This window comes from Chiloscyllium punctatum, chromosome 26 (assembly GCF_047496795.1).
Source record: "Chiloscyllium punctatum isolate Juve2018m chromosome 26, sChiPun1.3, whole genome shotgun sequence".
Classification (NCBI taxonomy): Eukaryota; Metazoa; Chordata; class Chondrichthyes; order Orectolobiformes; family Hemiscylliidae; genus Chiloscyllium; species Chiloscyllium punctatum.
In genome coordinates, this window is record NC_092764.1 from 72,569,829 (window position 1) to 72,594,395 (window position 24,567).

A 24,567-nucleotide genomic window follows, 5' to 3' on the forward strand; every position below is an offset into this window, starting at 1 on the left:
GTCAAAGATCCCAATACAACAGCTGCCATCTCAAGTAACCCAGTAACAAGTTTTGCTGTGTATCTCAAGTTCATAACAGCTGTGGGCTGTTTAAATACCCAGTTTTTCTTAAGAGGCCACTGCTTGCAGAAGCTACAGGAAATGGATTCAACTCAGCTGGGACTGAAAAATGAAAAGATTTGTAAGATCTTCAGGTAGTTTATCAAAAGGACAGCACATCAACAAAAGAATGATGCACCTACTGGGGAATGAGCACAGAAAGGGCACACTGATCCCAGCAGAGAGAGGGAGCTGATTAAAAATGAGAAGCTTCCAGGCTTGACCAAGCTGATACAGAACTCACTTAACCCCTGTCAATTTAAATAACTGTTCTCTATACAGTTATCACTCAATTCTCAGTTTTACCTTTAAAATTTTATCCTATAAAATTATGCCATGGCATACACATTTTTGCTGTTCTTACAACTGGGTTTATTTATACATTTAAAAGTTCTAGCCAATCATTGATTTTGATAGTTCAATTTTATGATGTCAGAACTTTTGACACCCAGGGCCCAAATTACATTAGATTTGCATTTTTGTTAAAGCTGAAACTGCAATGAAACAGCTTTCCCTCACCTTTCTCATCACACTTTTAATGGCTGTGTGTAAACTACCCTGGTTATCACAGTATTGCACTGGAACCCATGGGAGTATATCGACAGCAGCTCGAAGGTATCCTGCACTCAGATAAAAGTTTACAACTCAAATCCCCAAGCTCCTGACAGAAGCGAAAACCTGAAGGTCAAGCTCTTGCGATTATTTCCATTACAAACGAACCAATTTCATGGTTAGGTTTATTGCTTCCACAGCATTGTTCTTTTTGCCCCATATGCTATATTTTAAAAATGCCAAACTAACAAGAATAACTGAGAAGAACACAAGTTAACAGCATAGAAATAACATGATTTATTTAATGCAAGTAATTTTTTTTGTCAGCACATGCTGCCTCAGACCTGGTAGTTTTGAAGGAAAACATTATTGTGACTGGCTTTTGTTTTGACCATTTGCTTCCCTGTCATTGGTGCATCTTGCCTCCTCTAATTCTTTCCCACTTATTGATTTGATATTTAATTGATAACTTGACAAACAACTATTTGAGTCATTGTTAGCAATTCACACAGGGTATGAAGCTATGTGGAGGCCCAAATGAATTTTATTTTGGTGCAATTTCAGACATGCAGCTTCTGAAAAATGTGCAAGGTACAGCAACTTTCCAATTCCACCAGGTGGTAAGCTCAGAAGAACTTTCAGGTTTCAAGCACCCACTAATGCTAACTAGGCTGATCTGCCACATCTTGTCTCTCTGCCTTTTGATTTGGATTTTTAAGACAACTATTCATTCTCATTATCTTTTAAGTCCAAGGAGTACAGAATTGAAAGTGTACGGTGGTTTCCACACTGACAAGGCAGCTTTTGGTATGCTTTCCTTTATTGGTCAGAGTACTGAGTGCAGGAGTTGGAAGGTGATGTTGCGGCTGTACAGGACATTGGTTAGGCCACTGTTTGAATATTGTGTGCAATTCTGGTCTCTTTCCTATTGGAAAGATGTTGTGAAACTTGAAAGGGTTCAGAAAAGATTTACAAGGATGTTGCCAGGGTTGGAGGATTTGAGCTATAAGGAGAGGCTGAACTGGCTGGGGCTGTTTTCCCTGGAGCGTCGGAGGCTGAGGGGTGATCTTATAGAGGTTTACAAAATTATGAGGGGCATGGATAGGATAAATAGGCAAAGTCTTTTCCCTGGGGTGGGGGAATCCAGAACTAGAGGGCATAGGTTTAGGGTGAAAGGGGAAAGATATAAAAGAGACCTAAGGGGCAACTTTTTCACGCAGAGGGTGGTACGTGTATGGAATGAGCTGCCAGAGAATGTGGTGGAGGCTGGTACAATTGCAACATTTGAAAGGCATCTGGATGGGTATATGAATAGAAAGGGTTTGGAGGGATATGGGCCGGTGCTGGTAGATGGGATTAGATTGGGTTGGGGTATCTGGTTGGCATGGACGAGTTGGACCGAAGGGTCTGTTTCCATGCTGTACATCTTTATGACTCTATCGTCACAAGTAGACATTGCAGTACATACAACCTAGAGGCTGCCCAATACCTAGAAAAAAGGGTGCTGTGTTATGTCTCACAGTACAGTATACGTTTAAGAGATATGCTCATGATAGTGTCACTAATACAGCATGTGACCTGAGGATAGAAAGGTCTCGGACTCCATCTTATCTGGGCGGCCAAATGAGGCATGACATGTTGGTAGAATAGGTTGGAGCTGACATAAGCATTGCTACCTCACATCAAAAAGCCTAGGAGGTGGTAATGCTCACATCACAATGGTAATTCATCGGGCAGCAAGGTCAAGAGGTTCAGAACTTCTATATTATTACAACTCTGCCAAATAATTCTGAACTTCAGTAGGTGGGTGGGTGGAGGAAATACAATACCACACTGATACCAAACTTTAAACTCATTCAAATTAGACAGATTAGGTAAAAGCATTTAGAGTATTGCAGCAGCTGAAAATTTCATTATTCTGTCAAGTTTTGTGGCAGTGGGACTGATAAATAAACATAAGGTACAGATCGGGAATTATGTAACTAAATGACTAACCAGGTTTGAACATTAAATGTTTGACCAATGTTCTTATATAGGATAAGATGATCTCTAAATGCGTTACAGAACTTCCTTTTATCAGCACAGAGGCAGAATCAGGCCCTTCAGCCCAACTCGTCCATGCCAACCAGATTTCCTAAACTGAACTAGTCCCAAGTGCCAGCACCCAGCCCATATCCCCCTAAACCCTTCCTATTCATATCCCCATCCAGATGCCTTTTAAAATGCTGTCATTGTCCCAGCCTCTGCCACTTCCTCTGGCAGCTCGTTCCCCACACACACACATATACCACCCTCTGTGTGAAGAGGTTACCCCTCAGGTCTCTTCCAGATCTTTCCCCCTCACATTAAACAAACTTTTCAAGCACATTATTCACAGAGGCATCCTGTACAATATTTTTTGAGGGAGGGAAAGGATGAACCCATTCACAATACAATCTTCATTCCCTCATATTTAAAAACCTTGGCTGTACTTGTGTGGTTGTATTAAAATAATCAACACATTAGAAGCTCCTACTACGCATACCAGCCACGGATTTACTAACTTCCACTTTATACATATTAAATGACTTGCGCAATTAAAAAATGTACATTTCTGTATGCCAGTTGTAGAGACAACACACAGAAACCATTGTCAGTCATTTTGGCTACACGATAAAGGTGTAAAGAAATTTAAGTCAATAACATTATAGAAACAAAATACATTTATTATCACAGGCTGAAGTCCACAAAATCTCATTCCTGTAAGTAAATACAGCTTGAGCTCGGTTTAATTGCTATTTGCAGAGGGGTTTGAATATAGAAAGATGTTTATACTTCCAGTTTCATGTGACAAAATCCTAGCCTGAAAACACTCCCTATTTTAGAAGTACTTTTAATATTTATACTTTCAGACATTGATTTATTTGTATAGCATTTTAAAACTATAGGACATCCCAAAGAGATTACAGCTGATAAAATAATTGCCAAAGTGTAGACACTGTTGTAATGTAGTGAAACATTTTGCACACCACTGATGACCATGTTGATTGAAGGATCAATGTTGACCAGAACATCAGAGAGCTCTTTTTTCAAATAGTGCTATTTAATCATCTGACATCATCCAAAGATCCATATGAAAGGCAACTGACAAGTCTCCTGTTCTTCGAGTCAATGAGAGTCAGAGGTCACATTATGTAGGCCATGAAGAGCAAAAGCAAACAATATGGTGCATATATGGGGAAAAAAGTGAATACCTCCAGTACAAATGCTAGAACAGAAAATTGTGAAATATCAAAGGATCAGACTGGAGAGGATGAATTAATCCTGGAACCACCAGTATATAGTTTACTTTGAGTAGTGAATGCATCACTTGGTGAATGTTACTCACCTTGCCGAGAGCGATGGAGCAGGCTGCAAGACCGATGAGGCCACCTTTACGGCTGTGAGGATGCTGTGAAAGTGCAAATTCCTGGGACAGGATTTGGATCACATGTTTGATTTGTCCAGTATTATTCTGTGCTACAAACTCTCGCACCAACCTAAGGGAGAAGACAAAAATATATCAGTTAATTGCGCAGGACTGGTGTAATTTTTCAGCTGCTTCCTATTCCTTCCCTCCATCTCCAGAAGCTGTTGGATTTGAAGTGGTGTATGGATCTACCATATCCAGATGCCCTTCAGCGGATTTGCCAAGTGACTAAAGTTCATATGGATGTCCATTGCAGAGTTGGGGACTGGACCTGGCACAGTCCAGATGATCCTCTTCCTTCAGCACAACTTTGCTGATGCCGTCTCAGCCTTCACACAACAACCTGAGAGCCAGCCCAGGAGAAAGAAAAGATCAAATCAGGAGAGCTGCTCATCCTCATTCTCAAGTGTAGGCCTTTTATCACTGGTCAGTCTATGAGACCTTTGGGGCTTTGGACAGAGCCAGTGAGCGCATCTACAGACACTGGTACCTGATCAAAAAAAGTATCAATACCTTTTCCTACCAAAAGAGTGAAGTGCAGTGGTGGCCAGTGGCCCAGAGCAAAAATGGCTACTGGTTCAGAACCAGTGCAGCCCAGTCAAACCACATGGAAGCCCTGATGGAAAACGTGTAGTGTCTACCTTTTTAGCTTTAATCATTATTTTCCTAACTGGTCATATACTTGTTATGGACTTTAACTTTTTCTTTATTTTCTCTATTTTAGCACCTAAGAATGTTTCCTAGGTACTTGTACCCAAGATGGCACTGAGTGTTGGTGACATTGTACACTTTTCAATGTAATCCTGGTCTTTGTAACTTGAGTACACGTGACAATAAACCTAATTCTAAAAAGCCTCAGTTTAACTCAAGACTCTCAAACATAGGAATGGGCCACATTAGAACACCATTGCGAGCAGCTTTTTGGTGAAGCTTTAGGAATCAACTGCACAAGTCATATCAAGAGATACTCCAAATTCTCAATCTGATTGAATGATCCAACTCATGTTGGCTCCACAATGCAACAATCAGAATTTATCTGAACCCAATCTGATTTGCAAACAATTCACAGACTAAAGTTTATTTTAAGATTACAACAGGGTTCAATAGGGTACACGTGGGGAAGATGCTTCCACCAGAGGTCACAAATATAAGATAGTCATTAATAAATCTAAGACGATTCAAGAATTCTTTTTAAACCGGAAAGTGTCTAAAATATGGAATTTGCTACCACTAAAGGTGAATAAACAGAGATTCATTGAAGGGAAAGCTATGCAAATGTATGAGGAACAGAAGGTTATGCGGTTAGGATTGGGTTAAGGAGACTAGAAAGACTCACAAGGAGTGGAAACATCGCATGGACCAGTTAAGGCTTTTTCGGTGCTGTGTACGCAGTTCCAAGTTCAACATGCTGAAGGAGGTTACAAAAGGTGAAAACATTTTAAAAAAAACCAATTGCTTTTAAATATGAAGTATTGGAAGACCAGAGGCTACTGGAGTCCAGCAACATGGATGGTGGGTGTTCAGGGCTTGATGCAGGGTCAAGGCTAGGCAATGGAGTTTGGATGAACCAACATGTTGTCACAAAGCTGGTCCCTTTTTTCTAAAAGCTGTTCCTTTTTTCAAGGATACCGTGTCCCTGAATTAATTTTCAGAGGGGTCGTAAACGGGCTGGGCTCCAATTAGACTAGTTTGGTATAGAGATGAAAAGGATTTTGAGAGGCCTTTTGTTTATATGTAAACAGATGAGACTTCAGGCCAAAGTGGTCATGTTTTAGATGTGACCTGTATAATGAAAGGGGAGTGGTCAGCTCTCTAGCTGAGCAGTTCAGTCCAGAACTGGTTGGGGGTTCAGCAGTGGACAATGTGAACAGTCTCTCTCTCTCTCTCTCTCTCTCTCTCTCTCTCTGTCTGCCCTTTAACTTCAACCTGTAAACATCTGTTCCTTTTTTGTTAAACTTGTCTTTAAGGGGTTTACTAAATTGGGACTGTTCAGAACAGCATAATTAAGTCTAGTTTGGATAGACGGAGTTCTGTCGGGGTTCTTTATTCTGTTCTTTGCATTTCATTGTCTAATTCTGTGACTAAATTTCTATCTGTTTTAGCTAACTTACACTGGGTAATTCTCACTGTGTACATACCGAAACAAATTGCAAAGTTATGGTCTGGGTTGCCTGCTCAAGATTATTTTGAGTGATCTGGCCTAGTCCATAACAATGTTTATGAAAGGTGTAAGATGCTAAATTACAAGAGTGCTGGGCTTCAGGAAAGGAGGTGACAAAAGTGTCATGGAGGTGGTGACCAAATAGGTGAATGAGGATAAAGTGGTTGATGTGGTTTATATGGATTTCAGCAAGGTGTTTACACAAGGTTCCCCATGGTAGGCTATTGCACAAAATACAGAGGCATGGAATGGAGGGTGGTTTAGTGGTTTGGATCAGACTTTGGCCAGCTCAAAGACAACAGAGGGTGGGGGTTGATGGGAAATGTTCACCCTGGAGTTCAGTTACTAGTGGAGCACTGCAAGGATTTGTTTTGGGGCCACTATGGTTTGTTATTTTTATAAATAACCTAGATGAGGGCGTAGGAGGATGGGTTAGTAATTTGTGGATGACACTGAAGTCAGTAGAGTTGTGTATAGTGACGAGGACATTGTAGATTACAGAGCGACATGGATAAGCTGCAGAGCTGGGCTGAGAGGTGGCAAATGGAATTTAATGTGGAAAAATGTGAGGTGATTCAAGTTGGGAGGAGGAACAGGAATGCAGAGTACTGGGCTAATGGTAAGATTCTTAGTAGTGTAGATGAGCAGAGAGACATCGGTGTCCAGGTACATTGATCCTTGAAAGTTGCCACACAGGTTGATAGAGTTGTTAAGAAGGTGTATTAGCTTTTATGGGTAGAGGGATTGTGGTTCAAGAGCCATGAGTTCATGCTACATCTGTAAAAAACTCTGGTGCGGCCACACTTGGGAGTATTGCATACAATTCTGGTCACTGCATTGTAGGAAGGATAGGGAAGCTTTGGAAAGGGTTCAGATGAGATTTACTAGGATATTGCCTGGTGTGGAGGGAAGGTCTTTTGAGGAAAGGCTAAGAGACTTGAGACGGTTTTCATTAGAGAGAAGGTCGAGGGGGGACTTGGTTGAGAGATACAAGATAATCAGAGGGTTAGATAGGGTGGGACCGTGAGTGTCTTTTTCTCGGATGGCAATGGCTAGCACGAGGGGACAGAGCTTTTAATTGAGGGGTGATATATAGGATGGATGTCAGAGGTAATGTCTTTACACAGCAATAGGGGCATGGAACGCACTGCCTGCAACAGTAGTAGACTCGCCAACTTTAAGGGCATTTAAATGGTCATTGGATAAACGTATGGATGAAAATGGAATACTATAGGACAGATAGGCTTCAGATTGGTTCCACGGATCAGTGCAACATCAAGGGCCACATACGTTCTATGTGGCTTCCAGAAGCAGGTAAGCTGAGGTAAGAATGGATAATTTTGCAAGTTGAAAGTAGGCCACATTGATGGCAGCACGTAGTCACAGCCACTTAACATGACAAGGTTGCAGACAGGTAACGTCTAACCTGGGTGTGGAATTAATGGTAAGCTTTCAAAGGATGCTATAGACGTTGGCTTCAACATCCCCAAATACACACACATTAGACAAAAGGCAAATCGTTTGACAAAGATACTGTGGGAGGAGAAAGAATATAGACCAGGTAAATATAATTTTAAGAATAAGTCAAATTATCTAGTCTCTTTTTAAAAACTTCTTAGCACTGATGACACTTTGGATTGAAGATGACCACCAAGAAGACAATGCAGCTTAGTCAATAACAGGGCTGTCATCAGACAATTTCCCTAATTCAAAAGACTCCCAGTGCCACTCACTCAATCGCAAATTCTCTCCCCCCTCGACTTTAGAGAGCAACATCAGGCAGACTGTCCGAGGACTGGCAATTTCATTTATATCTATTGTCATTCATCTGCCTTCTCTGGAACCTTGCACACTGTTCCTTTCGAAAGAGCCATCTAGTTTCCTTTTCACTACCTCTACCACATTCCTAGGTAGTACATTCTAGGCCCTAATGACTAATTAAAAACAATTTTATCTTGCACCACTTTTTTTTTCCAGAATTACTTTAAATGTATAGCCTGTTCTTGATTGATTCTGGAATCGGAACATGCATTCCCTATTTACTCTGTTTGGACCTGTCACGATCTTGAATACTTTCATTAGATCTCAGCCCAGCTGCTTTTCTCCAAGGAGAACTATTCCAGTTTCTCCAATCAATCTTCATAACTGAAATTGCTCATCCTCTTGTCTGCTCATTTTTCTTGTCTGCACTCTATCCACTGCTTTCCTAAAGTGTGGTGCACAGAACTGGCTACAATACTCCAGCTGGGATCGAATTAGTGTACATAATCTCCTTGCTGCCATACTTTATGCCTCTAAGACCAGGATTCTGCACTGTTATATACATAATATTAGGAGGAGAGCAGAGTGAGAGGAAGGAGTAAGAAGAGTGAGTGGGGAAGGGAATAGGTAATAGATAAATGAGTACAAACATTTCATGAGGGAAATTCAATAGTAGGATCTAAACTGCTGAAATGACAGCCAAAAATTAGGAACAAGGTGTAACATGAATTTGAGAAAGGAAATTAAACAAGATATTGTGACACCTTCACAAATTAAGAACGCCAGAGAAATGAGATACATGAGAACAGTTAACCAGAGATTTACATTGTTCAAAGACATCAATTCTTCTTAAAGCTATACCAGCTAGGGAGGGCCCAATTCATTTCACACAAATTAGGGCGGCACGGTGGCACAGTTGTTAGCACTGCTGCCTCACAGCGCCAGAGACCTGGGTTCAATTCCCACCTCAGGCGACTGACTGTAGAGTTTGCACATTCTCCCTGTCTGCATGGATTTCCTCCGGGTGCTCCGGTTTCCTCCCACAGTCCAAAAATGTGCAGGTCAGGTGAATTGGCCATTCTAAATTGCCCGTAGTGTTAGGTAAGGGGTAAATGTAGGGGTATGGGTGGGTTGCGCTTCGGCGGGTCGGTGTGGACTTGTTGGGCCGAAGGGCCTGTTTCAACACTGTAAGTAAATCTAATCTAATCAAATTGCCCAAACGTTCTCTAAAACAGTGCATCTCATTAGGCGTTGACGACTCCTTTTTTCCAAATACTAGAGATCTTAAAAGATTAATCAGGAGAAATTTGTGAAATTTGCCTGAGCAATTACTTCTAGCAAAGTGCAAACTATACGTTTTAATAAAATCTCCAAACTCTGAACTCAAACTTGATTCACATCCAGTATAATCTATCTACCCACTGCAAGAGCTGTTGCACAGAGTACTCGAGCAATGGCCTGACACACCCATACTCAAGCAATATCCCAGACTCCTCCATTACTAAGCCATTGGTGTGCTCTGTCCATCAGCAGGACAGACCCACCAGGAATCGCATCACATCCATGGAACAGCCACTTCAGCACGCAATATTAACTTCAAACCCCATGAATGCTCAAAGCCTCGGGTCAAACATAGGCTGGGAAATCGGATTATCCACAAATATCCTGCTTCAGCTGATGAACTAGTATTCTTGGAACAAGCACAAGAATGATCACCACCAGGAGTGGCTCAGTACTGTCACTGCTGACTGAGCTGGTTAAGTCCTGTAGGGAATATCTGCCACACTGGGCCTGCACTGGTAGTGAGAAAACTAATACCAGAGAAGCTACTTGATCTTTTCAAGCTCAAACTAGTTATCACAGATGCATCTATCCATAAAATTGCTTGACCAACCATTTCACAATCCCTCCAGAGACAATGTTCTGCTTTCATATTCTCCATCATGTTGTGTTGCCACTGGCATATATAGGAAACCCAGCAGCCAACTGGCACACATCATGCTCCAACACACAACAATAAAGATGAAGAATTACTGAATCCATTTTCATATGTTGAAGTATGAATAAATATTGGCCAAAACACACTTTCTACCAAGTCAGAGTGAAGGAACGACCTTTAGAATTGAGATGAAGCAAAGTTTCTTTAATCCGGCAGTGATTCCATGGAACTCATAGCTGCAGAGGACAAGTTATTGAGCGTATTGAAGACAGAGATAGATAGGGTCTTGATTAGCGAGGCAATCAAGGGGTTACAGGGAGAAGGCAGAAGAATGGCATTGAGAAACATATTAGCAATGATTGAATCGTGAACAGCTTTCTGTCAGCAAACGGACCAAGGATATCTACCAGTGCAAAGTCCAAGTCCTGAAACAGAATGTGCAAACTTCCTCCATCACATCTTAGCTGCTTATTGCTTCAATTAAGTCAACTTTAATTTAATTAGTACTTTTAGAATCATTTAGAGATATGGCTCATGCTGCTATTGAATTTGACAATAGGAGATAGTACAACAGCATTGTTACATAGTTACCACTAAATCATTAGGATTTACTAAAATTCAAGTGAGAACACTGTCAGTGTAGGTGGTCATGAACATAAAACACACTAAAGATCAATGGAATAAAATTGGCAATATTCACAAACTTTACAACATTTGAAGCTTTTTACTGAATTGTATGCCAAAAATTTGTGATGTTCCGAGCCCAAAGGTAAGGTGGTGAGCAAGATGCTTTGGGTCACATATAGATAGGACACGTGAGACAGAGGCTAAGTACTTGGGACTGAAGCATACTAACTGAGAACCGGGCGAGGGATGAGGGTCTGAAAGATTTGGCTAAGGCACCAATAGTGTATCATGGGAATGGCATTAAGGCTTCAAGGATATCCCTATTGTACATAATGGAGGGAAGACTTTGGCAGTGATAAGGTCTTTGCATTATGTGTGGGGCGGGGGATGAATGTATGTTATCTGTTTTTTTTATCCGATGTAAGAAGAGAATACAACTGCCTTCAGATTCTGTCATGGCAAACATTTCTCCCGCAACTAACAAGGCTAAAATAGATTAGCTGACATTATGTGCTTTTCTCTGGAGCGTCAGAGGCTGAGGGGTGACCTTACAGAGGTTTACAAACTTATGAGGGGTTTGGATAGAATAAATAGACAAAGTCTTTTCCCTGGGGTGGGGGAGTCCAAAACTAGAAGGCATAGATTTAGGGTGAGAGGGGAAAGATACAAGAAAGACCTAAGGGGCAACTTTTTCACACAGAGGGTGGTACATGTATGGAATGAGCTGCCAGAGGAAGTGGTAGAGGCTGGTACAATTATAACATTTAAAAGGCATCTGGATGTGTATATGAATAGGAAGGGTTTGGAGGGATATGGGTCAGGTGCTGGCTGGTGGGACTAGGTCGGGTTGGGATATCTGGTTGGCATGGATGGGTTGGACCGGGGGTGGGTGGGTTCTGCTGTGCATCTCGAGGACTCTATCTCATTGGTATTTGTAGGAGCTGTCATTACAGAAACTGTACTTTGTTGTGTAAGTCAGTTAGCGCCTGAAAGTGATATCTGACGTCATGATACATGTTCTGTCCATCAGGTATAAAAGACGGTTTTTGGGGACGAGCTTACTGCTTCAGTGGTTGTTGCTTATGGAGCTAACAGTAATGCGTACTCTTACGTTGAGACTGATGTCTTAAAAGATACCACCAGGTATCCCAGAGACAACAAAATTAGTTATTAAGTACTCCATAACTTTTATCAAGATTCAACCCAACTTCCACTGATGACTGTGTATGGGAATCCTTCCCCACGTGGTGTCAGTAATTAAGATTAACGCCAGTGAGGATTGGTGGCAATGAATCTACCAAAACTTCTTAGCCACACACTATAGCAAAAACAAACAAACTTCAGATTTTTTTTATCCTGTGCTGGCAAGTCTTCTTGTGTAATTTCCTGGGGTTGTGAAGGGTACTGCAATATACAAATTCTTTTTTATATAAAAAAAATGACCTGAATAACAGCAGACACCACTGAATGAAGACCAAGTCTAATTCAATGCAAAATGAGACCAAATACAATACAACCTACATACATGTGAAGAGAGAAAGATTTGCACAGCTATGGGCAAAGAGCGCATGCAGGAGACTAAATGAAAACTCAATCGGGTTTCCCACTCCTGATTACTATTGGTCGAAAGACTGGAGAGTGTGACCAACGTAGGCAGTTTCAAGCTCATCTGTGATACCAGGACCCACCCTTCCACAGTCAAACACACCACCAATCCCTCTGCAGGCTTGTTTCAACATTAAATCATTTAAGTGTGATACTGGGAGTGAGTATGATATGCAAGTCAAAAGAAAGTTTACTGTAAAGATATTTTCATCAATTTCTTTACTTCCCTGAACAACCCTATTTGACATGTGACTCATGAATCTCTGGTCCTGTGAGTTCTCACAAGACAGACAGCAACATCTTGTAAAACATGAAGTTTCTGGTTCAGTGGGGTCAGTGTCAAAGGGCTTTACCATTTAGGGCAGCACTTGGGCGACTGTGTGGGGAGTTTGCACATTCTCCCCATGTCTGCGTGGGTTTCCTCTCACAATCCAAAGATGTTAGATGAATTAGCTGTGCTAAATTGCCCATGGTGTTCAGGGATGTGTAGGTTAGGTGCATTAGTCAGGGGCGAATGTAGAGTAATAGGGTCGGGGAATGGATTTGGGTGGGTTACTCTTTGGAGGGTCGGTGTGGGATTTGTTGGGTCAAAGGGCCTGTTTCCACACTGCAGGGATTCTATGATTTGTTTCCAACCAATTCAACACAGGAAACGAGCATATAATTTGCCCAGGATATTTCACTTTTTCGTCCCTGTAGACTGTGTAATAATCCCCATAGAATATTTCTCCACTGAGTAACAGTTGTGCAAACTACAATACTTCATCCTAGCAAGGAGAACTTTATTTTGAGTGCTGGTTTCTATTGCATTGTGAGAACGAACATGTCCCCTGGGCCCTTATGTTTACTGTGTATAAACCTGTGGGGGCCTGACCCCTGTTTGCCCCATGAAGTAATCACACATGAGTTGCACCAGCTGTCACCACACAGCCCAGCCAACAAGTATTAGAAAAGGAGGTGCCAAGAGGTTACTGCAATGAAATCATGCGGAGACAAATTCAGATGACTCAAAACTGCAAGCCATTCCTGATTACAGAACAGGAAATTCGACAGAAGGATGACCTTCCTAAGCAGAAGCTCCTGACTATTAACTCCAGATTACACAGACTCAGGCATGCTTGTCATGTGGTCATTCCAAACAATTGGGACGAAGCTCAAAACCATGGCAGATGTACAGCGATGACTTGCTCGGCTGAGACAAGGCAGGGCACTGCCTTCTGACCTTTGTAGTAAACAAAAGTCAGTCACTACGAAGCCAGGTTTCCAAGTCTTCATGCTTGAGAATGGTGTGTGCTTAGAGGACCGGACTGCAAAATGATCAGATCCATTCTACATTTGTTAACAGAATCTTTGCAGGCGGAGGATATTTGGCTCAAAGAAGAATCTTTGAGCCACTAGCAGTTCTTCCACATAACTTTACATGTTCCTCCTTCAAGTGTTTATTCAACTTCCTTTAGAAGGCCATTACTGTGTCTCAATCCTCAATGCTTTCGGTGGAATACCCCAAATCCTCACCACTGCTCGTTATGCTGAGATTTCCCAATACCTGATTCTGTCTTCTGACAGTCACTGACATATTCCATTGAAATGCTTCATGATTTTCAACATCTCTTGTTAAACTGCTTATTCTAAGGAGAAAGCACTTCATTCCCAGTGAAGCTTTTCAAAAACCATGGTTGATACAGAGTTTAGCAAGTTAGGAGATGGGATGACAAAAAAAAGTAAGGAAAACCTCTATCAAGGAGGATCTGCTCCAGTTATCAAGACTTCACGTAGCATTGGGATTCCTCCCACACCAACATTCTATAAGGCAGTCTTATTAGTTCATGCAAATAAACATCAAGTTCAGCAAAGCTGAAATTAACAGCCACGTTGGCTGGCTCTGGACTGCGCAGAGTGGTGAAGGGAGGGGAATAAAGGTTTAAGTCCCCAGTACCACCACCTGCTCCACTCTTGTGTACCTTTTCCTCCAACATGGAATCTAACCCATTCCAGCACTTTTTCAACCTATTCCCACAAGGCTGATTTTGGGAATTCCAACAATGTAGGAGTGTGGATTAATCTGCAAAACTGGATAACATGCTATCAGGAACGATAATTATAAAACCAAAATGTTGGAAATTCACACTTAATCAACATGCTAAAATTTACAGCATAAGATTAGGTCACGCAGCCTAAGAGCAGTGTTTATGCTCCAAAGGAAACCTCTCTTTTTAAACATGCCCACAGCCCTCACCAACAGACAAAACCCTGCTAAATCCTACTTTCTATTTCATACGATAAGGACATCCTTTCATTCCTATTTCCTCCATGGAGTTATCTTTTTCAAATGCTAACCCAATGTACTCCCAGCATTTTCCAGCTGCATCCTCTTAGTCATAGAGATGTGCAGCATGGAAACAGACCCTTCAGCCCAACCCGCCCATGCCGACCAGATATCCCAACCCAATCTAGTCCCACCTGCCTGCACCTGGCCCATATCCCTCCAAACCCTTCCTATTCATATACCCATCCAAATGCCTCTTAAATGTTGCAATTGTACCAGCCTCCACCACATCCTCTGGCAGCTCATTCCATACACTCTATCTCCAGCTCTTTATATTTGCTGTATCCTTCGATTCACAAGCAAATCCTAGTATTAAGGGTCTGTCGACTATTCAGGTTTTATATTCCCTGACAAATGAAGGAACCTGTATTTCTGTACCATCTCTCATCTCGAGATGTTCCAAAGCAACTTATAGACAGAACAGTTTCAAATGCAGGCCAACAAAACAAAACTGTCAGTCAGTTTGCACACGAGACAACACAGAAACCATACAATCTGTCCTGGCCCAGTTGGTTAAGGACGGAATAATAGGCTGCACATCCAGAAATCTTCTCTTCACTTCGTTCCTGTGTCACGGGATCTCTTACAACTATTTAAACAGGTTCCTTCTGTTGATGCTTGTTTGAGTCTGCCAATGGCCAGCTGCTCTTTTAGTTTGGCAATTGCCGGCTGCAGCTGGAAGCGCGTAGAGAGAAGAGTCCATTCTTGTAACTTCACAAGTTACTTTATTAATGTACTAAACAATGCACAAATTCCTTATATGTTCCACTACAAATTAGAGCTTATATATTTTCCCACAAACTGAACTAAAAGCTATTTTTCCACCATTCGAATCCTCTGAGTAGTCCTCCCTGAGTAGTCCCAGAATATAAAAGGTAATACCTGATCTGGATAACCATTTAGCTGCTGCTGACAAGGGCTGACACACATCGGATGCTGTTCTCTCTCTCAATGTCACCATGTCCTGGATGTAGGGTCTGCTTCTGCATTAGTTAGTCTCCAAAGTTTGCGCTGCCTGCATGCCCTGTGGGTCATCTTTTATCCTTTTTCCTCTCGAGTTGCAGTGTCTTTTTCCTGTTGACTCAGGTTCATCTGCTTATTCCATGTCTTCATTTTATTGGCTTTGGACCAGAGACTTCGGTAGCATTACCTCATTGCTCCTCATCCAAATAAGGGTTCTGCATTTCCTCAGCTTTCTTACTTTTTTTTGTGAGATATATACTTAATACCAAGCAGTACCTGGACTCTGGGTCATTCTCAGTTCGCAAGCTGCTTTCCCCTGTGTGTCAGCAGTGTTTTTTTTTTACACAGAACATTCCTATTCCTAGCCCATCAGCGACTAGTAACTGTGTCTCTGCCACCTCCTGTCTGGCATCTCATTTCCAGGACTATAACGCTGACGGGAACCCCTGCCTCTCTCTATGCAGCAGCCTGGCTAACAGTTCTTAGTTTCAAAAGGCAGCATTCTCCAGTATGGCAGCATTCCCTCAGTACTACATTGGGAGCATCACCTAAATTACAAACTCAAATGTCAATATTGGGATTTTATTCCAAAACATTCCAACTCAATCATAGAATCGCTACAGTGCAGAGGTCATTCAGCCATTGAGTCTGCATTGACCCGCCAAACAGCATCCCACTCTTATCCCTGTTACCCCACATTTACTGCAGTTAATCAACATGTCTGCACTCTACGGGATAGTCAATCAATCTAACCTGCACATCGTTGGACTGAGGGGGAAAACCGGAGCACCCAGAGGAATACCAAGCAGACATGGGAAGAACATGCAAACTCAGCACACACAGACACGAGAGTGGAATTGAACCCGGGTATGAGGTGCCGTAAGGCAGCAGTACTAACCACTGTGCTGCTCCAAAGGAAAGAGTAATAGTAATAACGCTGAACCCTACGTAAGGCAGGACTGATTTCCTCTTGTTAAGGGTTGTACTTTGTTCTTTTCCATCATCAGTTGTCACCTGGACCTAAGTTACTGATGCTCATGTAGGTGCCCAATGAACACAGCAGACTGTTCAACAATGGGAGTATCGCCAGCCAGGCTTGGCACTACTTTGGCAGTAATCGGGATATCCACAATTTATGTAGTACCTTTAGCATTATCAACCACCTCAAGGCAGTTCACAAGAATGTCATTTGACAAAATTTAGCACTGAGCCAAAGAGATATTAGAACAATTAGAAAGCAATTTGGCCAAAGATTTGAATTTTGAGGGGGGTCTTAAAGGAGCAAAAGCAATGGACAAACGTAGCGAGAAATTCCAGAACCAAAGACCTGGGCAGCTATAAAGGCATGACCAATTACAATGAAGCTAACAAAACAGAAGGTGTGCAAGAGGCTGGAATTGCAGAGATCGGAGGTGGAAAATAACGGAGATAGGAAGGGGTTGTCCATGCAGGTAAGTGAACAGAAGACTGAATTTTAAATTCATAGCAATGCCTGACCAAAAGCCAACGTAGGTCTGCAAGGACCAGGTTTGTGTGCAAATGGGGTTAGCTGCACAGAGATTGTGACAAGGACGGGAAACATTGTGCATTTCCTCCTCTGCCTGCTCAAGTCACCGAGATCCCAGCTATGATAATTCAAAGGCTGCGACGTTCCTGATCACTACAGCTCGGCACTGAGTTACATAGGGCCTCCTCGGTAAATGTTCATTCCTTTTAAATTTGATAAGGGATCTAAAACAAATGAAGCATATGGCCAGCAGAAGTTGTGGTATTGGTGAGAGTACAGAGGAGTGCAGATGGTAGGAACAACACCTGCCAGATCAAGTGACTCACTGACGCAATAGGTAGATGCTGCTGAAATCTGGCAGCATCATAGACAATGAAATCAAAAGGACAAAGCAAGACAAGTGGCATGTGAGCTCAGAATGTAGATTCGACGACACAAGGGCGAGTTGATTGAACTCGCTTAAAAAGAAAGAGTGAATGGGATATAATCAGAGAAAGTATCTCCTCTAATGCAGCAAATCGAGAACAAAGGTGCATATTGTTGTATACTTCAGCAATGTAATCAGTTAGCATGGTTTCCCCACACTAAAGGTACTTGAAATCAGGAATTCTCTTCCCCCACAAGGCTGGAAGACAGTTGGAACTTTAAACATTGAGACTGATAATACTTTTAACTAACAAAAACACTAAGGGGTATGAAGATAATGACCAAACTGAATGAGTTGAGCAGGTTTAAATGGCCTATTGTGTCCCTTGCAATAACTGAAATCCTTCTGCCTGCTAACATGTCTGAAGGCCAGTAGCACTCACTGCTTTTAAACAATCAAACCTCAAAGCAAAGGCAGCAGCACTTTTGTTAACATGACATTCACCAAGGACAAGAGATGAAGAGCCAATACAACTAAGCACAGGAGACTGAAAATAAGAAACGTGGAAATGCAAGGCAGAAGCAGAAGAAAGTCGAATCCAGAATTCAAGATAATAGGTGACGTCAAAGTGCTGGGATTATTGCATGGAGATTTTGTGCTGATTAACACACACATGCTCAATTAATGCTTGCAACACTCTTTGGATGGCATGGTGGCTCTGTGGTTAGCACAGCTATCTCGCAGAACCAAGGATGTGATTTCAATTCCACCCTCAGGCGACTGTGTGGAGTTTCCGCATTCTCCCAGTGTCTGCTTGGGTTTCCTCCGGTTTCCTCCCACAGTCCAAAGATGTACAGGTTAGGTGGATTCGCTTGCCAAACTGCCCCACAGTGTCCAGGGATGTGCAGGCTAGCCATGGAAAATGCAGGATTACAGAGTTGGGGGGCAGGGGGATGCTCTGAGGGTCAGTGTGCACCAATGTGCTGAATGGCCTGCTTCCACACTATAGGGATTCTATGATTAGGTCACAATCTCTTTTCCTAGCTCTTCAGTTTCAGTGCATGTGGCTAGAACTCAAAGACAGGAAGACATGGGCACAGAGATGTTCACTTTAAGAATCTGTGAGACAGCCCGAGCAGGCACAATTAATTAAACCCAACATTCATTCAGTCAGTTGGGGTGGGGAAAGGATGTAAAACAAAAAAAATCAAAATTACTGAGAGAGGTCATTCAGCCCCTCAAGCTGATTCTCTTTCAATTAGATCACAGACACACTGAAGCTCATCTTAATTTCCCTAACTGATTCCAGAGCTGACAAAAATCTGCCAATCTCAGTCTTGGAAACTGCATTTCTCCCTCAGCAGCTCCAGCCTTTCTGGGAGGGAAGTGTAGATTTTCACGATTATTTCACTACAGAACAGCCCAGTTACAAATTCAAGAGTGGGACTGGTTGATCTGGATTCTCCCACCTGAGGATATAGTTTCACTGCATCAGTTCAGGAGACAAAATCTCAACACTGAGCAGCTTTAAGAGCCAAGCAAACTAGTGAACTTCCAACAGTGTCGTCACCAAAATCTCCAAAAGTTCATTTTAAATGGAGTGGAGGAAATCTGGAGAGAGCTGAAGACAGTCATCATTCCTGCTGTGAGGAAACCATTGGCTACAAAACCAGGAGACGACGAGATTGACTACATCATCCAAGAGCACATTGACAAGAAGACAAGAGCTCTCTGTGCCTGGCAGAAAAGCAGCAGCAAAACAAAGAGCAACGGTAGAGTTACAACGAAGAACTCGAGAAATCAAGAACCAATGGAGGACTAAGAAAGCTAAAGGAGCTCCAACTCTCTGCTAACAAGCACAACATGCAGGGTTTCTTCAGTGCCACCAATAAATATATGAATTTGACACCCTTGGCCTCAAATCGGTCTGGAATAAGAATGGAACTCTTTTGAGAGTCAGAGAAAACATCCATTGGAGAAAACACTTCAAAAGACCTCAATCTGCAATACGATAGTCAACAAGGATGTGTTTGAGGAAATCCCTAACTCTCGATCAAAGATTATCTTGATCTCCCACCTAATGTGGCAGAAGTTGAAGCCGCCCTGAGACACATGAAGAATGGAAAAGCTGCAGGAATAGACAGGATTCCAGCAGAGATCTTAAAATTTGGAGCACAGCTTACCTGTCATACAACTATTCCTGAACATCTTGGATGACAATGTTGCCATTGCTATTGTTTCTAAGAGAGAAGACAAAGTAGACTATGGGAACCACTGAGGAATCTCTGTACTCTCTATTGCCAGGAAGATTGCCACCTAAATCCTTACTTGGTGCCTTCTTCCAGTCAGAGAAAATCCTTTCTGAAAGCAGTGTGGTGTCCAACCAAACCATGGAACTATGGGCATGATTTTCACTGCTGGTCAACTCCAAGAAAAATGAGATTCATGATTAGAGTGGTGGTGGAAAAGCATAGCAGGTCAGGCAGCATCCAAGGAGCAGGAAAATAGACTTTTTGGGCAAAAGCCATTCCTGACGAAAGGCTTTTGCCCAAAAAGTTGATATTCCTGCTCCTCAGATGCTGCCTGACTAGCTGTGCTTTTCCAGCACCACTCTAAGCTTGATTCTAATCTCCAGCATCTGCAGTACCCACTTCTGCCTAACTCCAAGGGAAATGCCAGGAACTACACCAAACGCTCTACATGATCTGACCAAGGCTGTGACTCAGTCAGCCAGGAAGTGCTATGGAAGACTCTGCTACAGGCTGGCTGCCCAGAGAAATTGATCAACATCCTCCTTGGCATGATATTGGTGATGGTTCTCAATGCCAGAATCCTGAGGTAAAGACAGGAGTCAAGCAGGGATGTATCATTACCTCCACCCTTCATCACGTCAAGAACAAGTTTCCAATTGGTGTGTCGATTATATACATGATGAACAGAAAACTTTTCAACTTCAACCGTTTGAAATCCAAAAGGAAACAACACTGACCTCGCTCGACCTAGTTATATCCCACTTGGAGCACCATGAAAAAATCTGGGCACCACAACTTTGAAAGGGTATATTGGCCTTGAAAGGAGTTCAACTTACAAGAATGATGCCTGGACGTCAGGGGCTAAGTTATGAGGAGAGATTATACAAATTAGGCCTGTTTTCTCCAGAATTTAGAAGGTTAAGGGGTGACTTAACCAAAGTCTTCAAGTTATTATTAGTAAAAGAGAGGGTAGATAAAGATAAACTATTTCCACTGGTTGAGAATTCGAGAATTAGTGGGCGGCACGGTGGCACAGTGGTTAGCACTGCTGCCTCACAGCGCCAGAGACCCGGGTTCAATTCCCGCCTCAGGCGACTAACTGTGTGGAGTTTGCACGTTCTCCCCGTGTCTGCGTGGGTTTCCTCCGGGTGCTCCGGTTTCCTCCCACAGTCCAAAGATGTGCAAGCCAGGTGAATTGGCCATGCTAAATTGCCCGTAGTGTTAGGTAAGGGGTAAATGTAGGGGTATGGGTGGGTTGCGCTTTGGCGGGGCGGTGTGGACTTGTTGGGCCGAAGGGCCTGTTTCCACACTAAGTAATCTAATCTAAAAAAACTAGGGGCATAGTCTGAGAGTTAGGGCCAGACCATTTAGGAGAGATGTTAAGAAGCACTTCTACACACAAAGAGTGGTAGAGATTTAGAACTCACTTCCACAAATGGCAGTTCATGCTAGATCAGTTGTTAATTTTAAATCTGAGATAGAAAAGGCATTAAGGGATATGGTTCAAAGACAGCTGCATGAATGTGTGTCACAGATCAGCCATGATCACACTGAATGGTGAAACAAGCCCAAGGGGCTAAAAGGAACAGGAATAGGTCAACTTTCCAATGTATGTGGAACCTCAGCAGGCAAACAACATTATCTCAGCTCTATCAGATGTGATTCTTTAAACTTGACTGAATGCCTTTATGGAAGCATACCGAAGAACGTGTCTCAGCCACAACTTCAAGATGATCCTTGGAAAAAACAATCCTTTACCAAGCTGCCCCAGGTCAAGTTCCAGTCCATCCCTCCCTTAAGATTAACAGAGACATCCTTCCAAACGTGGAAACTTTCCCCTACTTGGACAGGTCTCTCATCTAAGGCTGACGTTGTTGTGCTGATCCAACATCACATCCAATCAGCGGATATTAATTTTACAGGCCTGAGGATGATCTGTGTTGATACAGAGATCGTTGTGCATTAGGCAGTCATCCATCCAAATCTTCTATACAGCTCTGAAACCTGTACTACATATAGATGCTACCTCAAGGCCCTTGAAAAGTACCATCAATGTTGCATGAGGCAAGTTCTTTGCATCACCTGGGAGGACAAGTGTATTAATGTCACCGCCCTTGAAGTGGCCAACAGCACCAGCATCAAGTCCATAATTATCTGAATCCAGCTCTGCAGGGCCAGCCACATGCTTCGGATATCTGACTTCTGACTATCAGAGCAAATCTTCTTTTCCCAGCTCAAGGAAGGCACTCAAATTGAAAGGAGAACAAAGGCTGTGTTTCAAAAACACAACATGGATGTCAACACATGGGATACCCTCATTCAGAAGGAACTGACTTGGAGGAAATTCCTGAAGGAAGGGACACAATTCTTCAAAACCACCTGTCAGCTAAAGCAAGTACAGAAAATGAACCGGAGAAAGGAATACCAAGGTCTCAAGGCCAAGAACCAACTCCACCTCTCGGAAACACTTGGCAAATGTGTGGTTGAAGATGTGGATCTGGGATCAGGCTCATCTGCCACACAAGGACCCACATGATCACTTACACAGAATTTCCCAGGTATGCAGTCATACTGGTTAGTGAGGGATTGTTGACTACGATATTCTGGCAAATGTGCATTCCATCTTAAGATTAAATTTTTTGTTCCTGAGCAAAAGTACAGAAGTGAACTCAATTATTTAAAATGGGGCTCAACCAAAATTGGGCACAATTGAAGCATCACTTCCTCAGCTCAAAGGTATCTGAGTATTAGGTAAGTGTCAACTCCCAAACAGCCCTTCTGATAATTACACCGAAAGCATTAAAACTTCGACCCTCATTGAAGGGGAGAGAATACAGTAGAGATATCCAATATTATGAAAAAGGTGAATATTAAATGACTACTTTCATTGCTTGCTGCACTTTGAACAAGAGGGGACACAGTACAGGATCACATGAGAAGACAAGACCACTGGTGATTTGTGATGAGACAATTTAAAAAAAACTGGATAATATTTGACAACAAATGATATGGTGGAAGGACAAGACTGAGTATAGGAGGCAGCTTCAGTTTGATAGTTAGCATCAGCGTAAGCACATTGTGTTAAACAGGTTTCAAAATGGGCACAACAATTCCATAGCAGTGAAACAAAGTATAATATTACAACAATGTCTGGGATTTTCTTGGCTTTTGCAATTCAGCATCACATTGTCAGGTCATTCATTCAATCAACCAACTGAAATATTTTGTCAAATTATGGTTTTAAGGAAAATGCTTTCCTTAACATATTGGGAACAGCTGTGGAAACAGCTACAAGCGCAGAGAGAGATAGGAGTACAATATAATCCTTTAAAGACAGTCTTAATGTCATTAGAAATTGACAGGTAGGATGACCTAATAAAAAATCCTAAACCACAGTTCAAATGCCAGATATTCCTATCAAAATAAATATGGACTGAATTTATATTCAGTGAATTCTGAAGAATCAGAAGTCAAAACCGTTTGGCTGTTTACAGATACTGCCAGACCTGCTGTGTTGCCCAGCACTTTGCTTTTATTTCAGATCTCCATATCCGCAGCATTTTGCTTTTATTATTAGTGAGCGAATCTGCTCCCAGGCTTGTCGGCCTCTTCACTGCTGGCTGAACGCAGTGAATTCCAAACATTTCCCACAGAAAGAAAATAGGGAATGGTTCAAAGGAATCAGAGGAATTTTGAACTGGATATACACAAATAAACAGAAGCCAGCAACGGTTTGTTGAAGGCAAATTTTGTGTAGCAAACTTGACTATGTTCTTTGATGAAGTTACGGAAGTTGACGTGGATAGCGTGCGGAGTAATTTACACATTACAGACTTGTTAACAAAACTCTAGCCTGTGGGATCGACAGGGACAATGCCAACATGAACTAGTGATGCGCCTCAGGGGTCAGAGCTGGGCCCACTGCTGTTTGTTATCTATATCAACGATTGGGATCAGAATGTACAAAGCATGATTTGTAAGCTTGCCGATTACACTAAAATAGGTGGTATCGTGGAATGTCCTTTTGAAATGCAGTAGTTGGAATGTTATCAGTAAAACAAGATATTGATCAAGCACTTTGACCACATTTACAAAAACATAAGCTGTATCACAATACACTAAACCCATATAGTTTATACTTAGTTTTTTTTATTCATGTGTGGGACTTGGGCATCACTGGCTGACCAGCGTTGATAGCCCATCCCTATTTGCCCTTGAGAAGGTGGTGATGAAGCTGCCTTCTTGAATCGCTGCAGTCCACTTGCTGTGGGTTGACCCACAATGCCATTAGGGAGGGAATTCCAGGATTTTGACCCAACAACTGCGAAGGAACTGAGGTATATTTCCAAGTCAGGGTGGTGAGTGGCTTGGAGGAGAACTTGCAGTGCTGCTGTTCCCAAGTACCTGCTGCCCTTGTCCTTCTAGATAGAGGTGGTCATGGGTTTGAAAGGTGCTGTCTAAGGATCTTGGGTGAATTTCTGCAGTGCATCCTGTAAATAGTACACAGTGCTGCTACTGAGTGCCAGTGATGGAGGGATTGAAGGTTTGTGGATGTGGTGCCAATCAAGCGGGTTGCTTTGTCCTGGATGGTGTCAAGCTTCTTAAGTGTTGTTGGAGCTGCACTCATCAAGCAAGTGGGGAGTATTCCACCACACTCCTGACTTGTGCCTTGTAGATGGTGGATAGGCTTTGGGGTGTCAGGAGGTGAGTTACTCGCCGCAGTATCCCTAGTCTCTGACCTGCTCTTGTAGTCACTGGTAACTCACCTGGTTTAGGTGTCAGTCGTGGCTGAAAGGGATAAAACTCTTCCCAAATGGGACAGGTTTGGATTCAAGTCCAACAGCAAAGACTAGAGGACATAATCCAGGCAGCCATTGTCAGGTGTAGTAAAAGTCGCCATAATCATAAAGGGCAATAGGGCTACTCTATCAGAGACGTGACACGAGTGTGAAAGCCAGAT

The 24,567-nt window shown here is 42.4% G+C and overlaps 1 protein-coding gene across 1 annotated transcript in view; it reads right to left on the reverse strand.

Annotated features, from left to right (window-relative positions):
* The window catches only part of vac14 (vac14 homolog (S. cerevisiae)), a 345,026-nt gene that overhangs the window by 312,444 nt on the left and 8,015 nt on the right, over nt 1–24,567 (reverse strand). Inside the window, exon 3 of the mRNA XM_072547648.1 lies at nt 4,019–4,169. Coding sequence (XP_072403749.1) covers nt 4,019–4,169 — 151 coding nt within the window. The remainder of the gene's footprint in view (nt 1–4,018; nt 4,170–24,567) is intronic.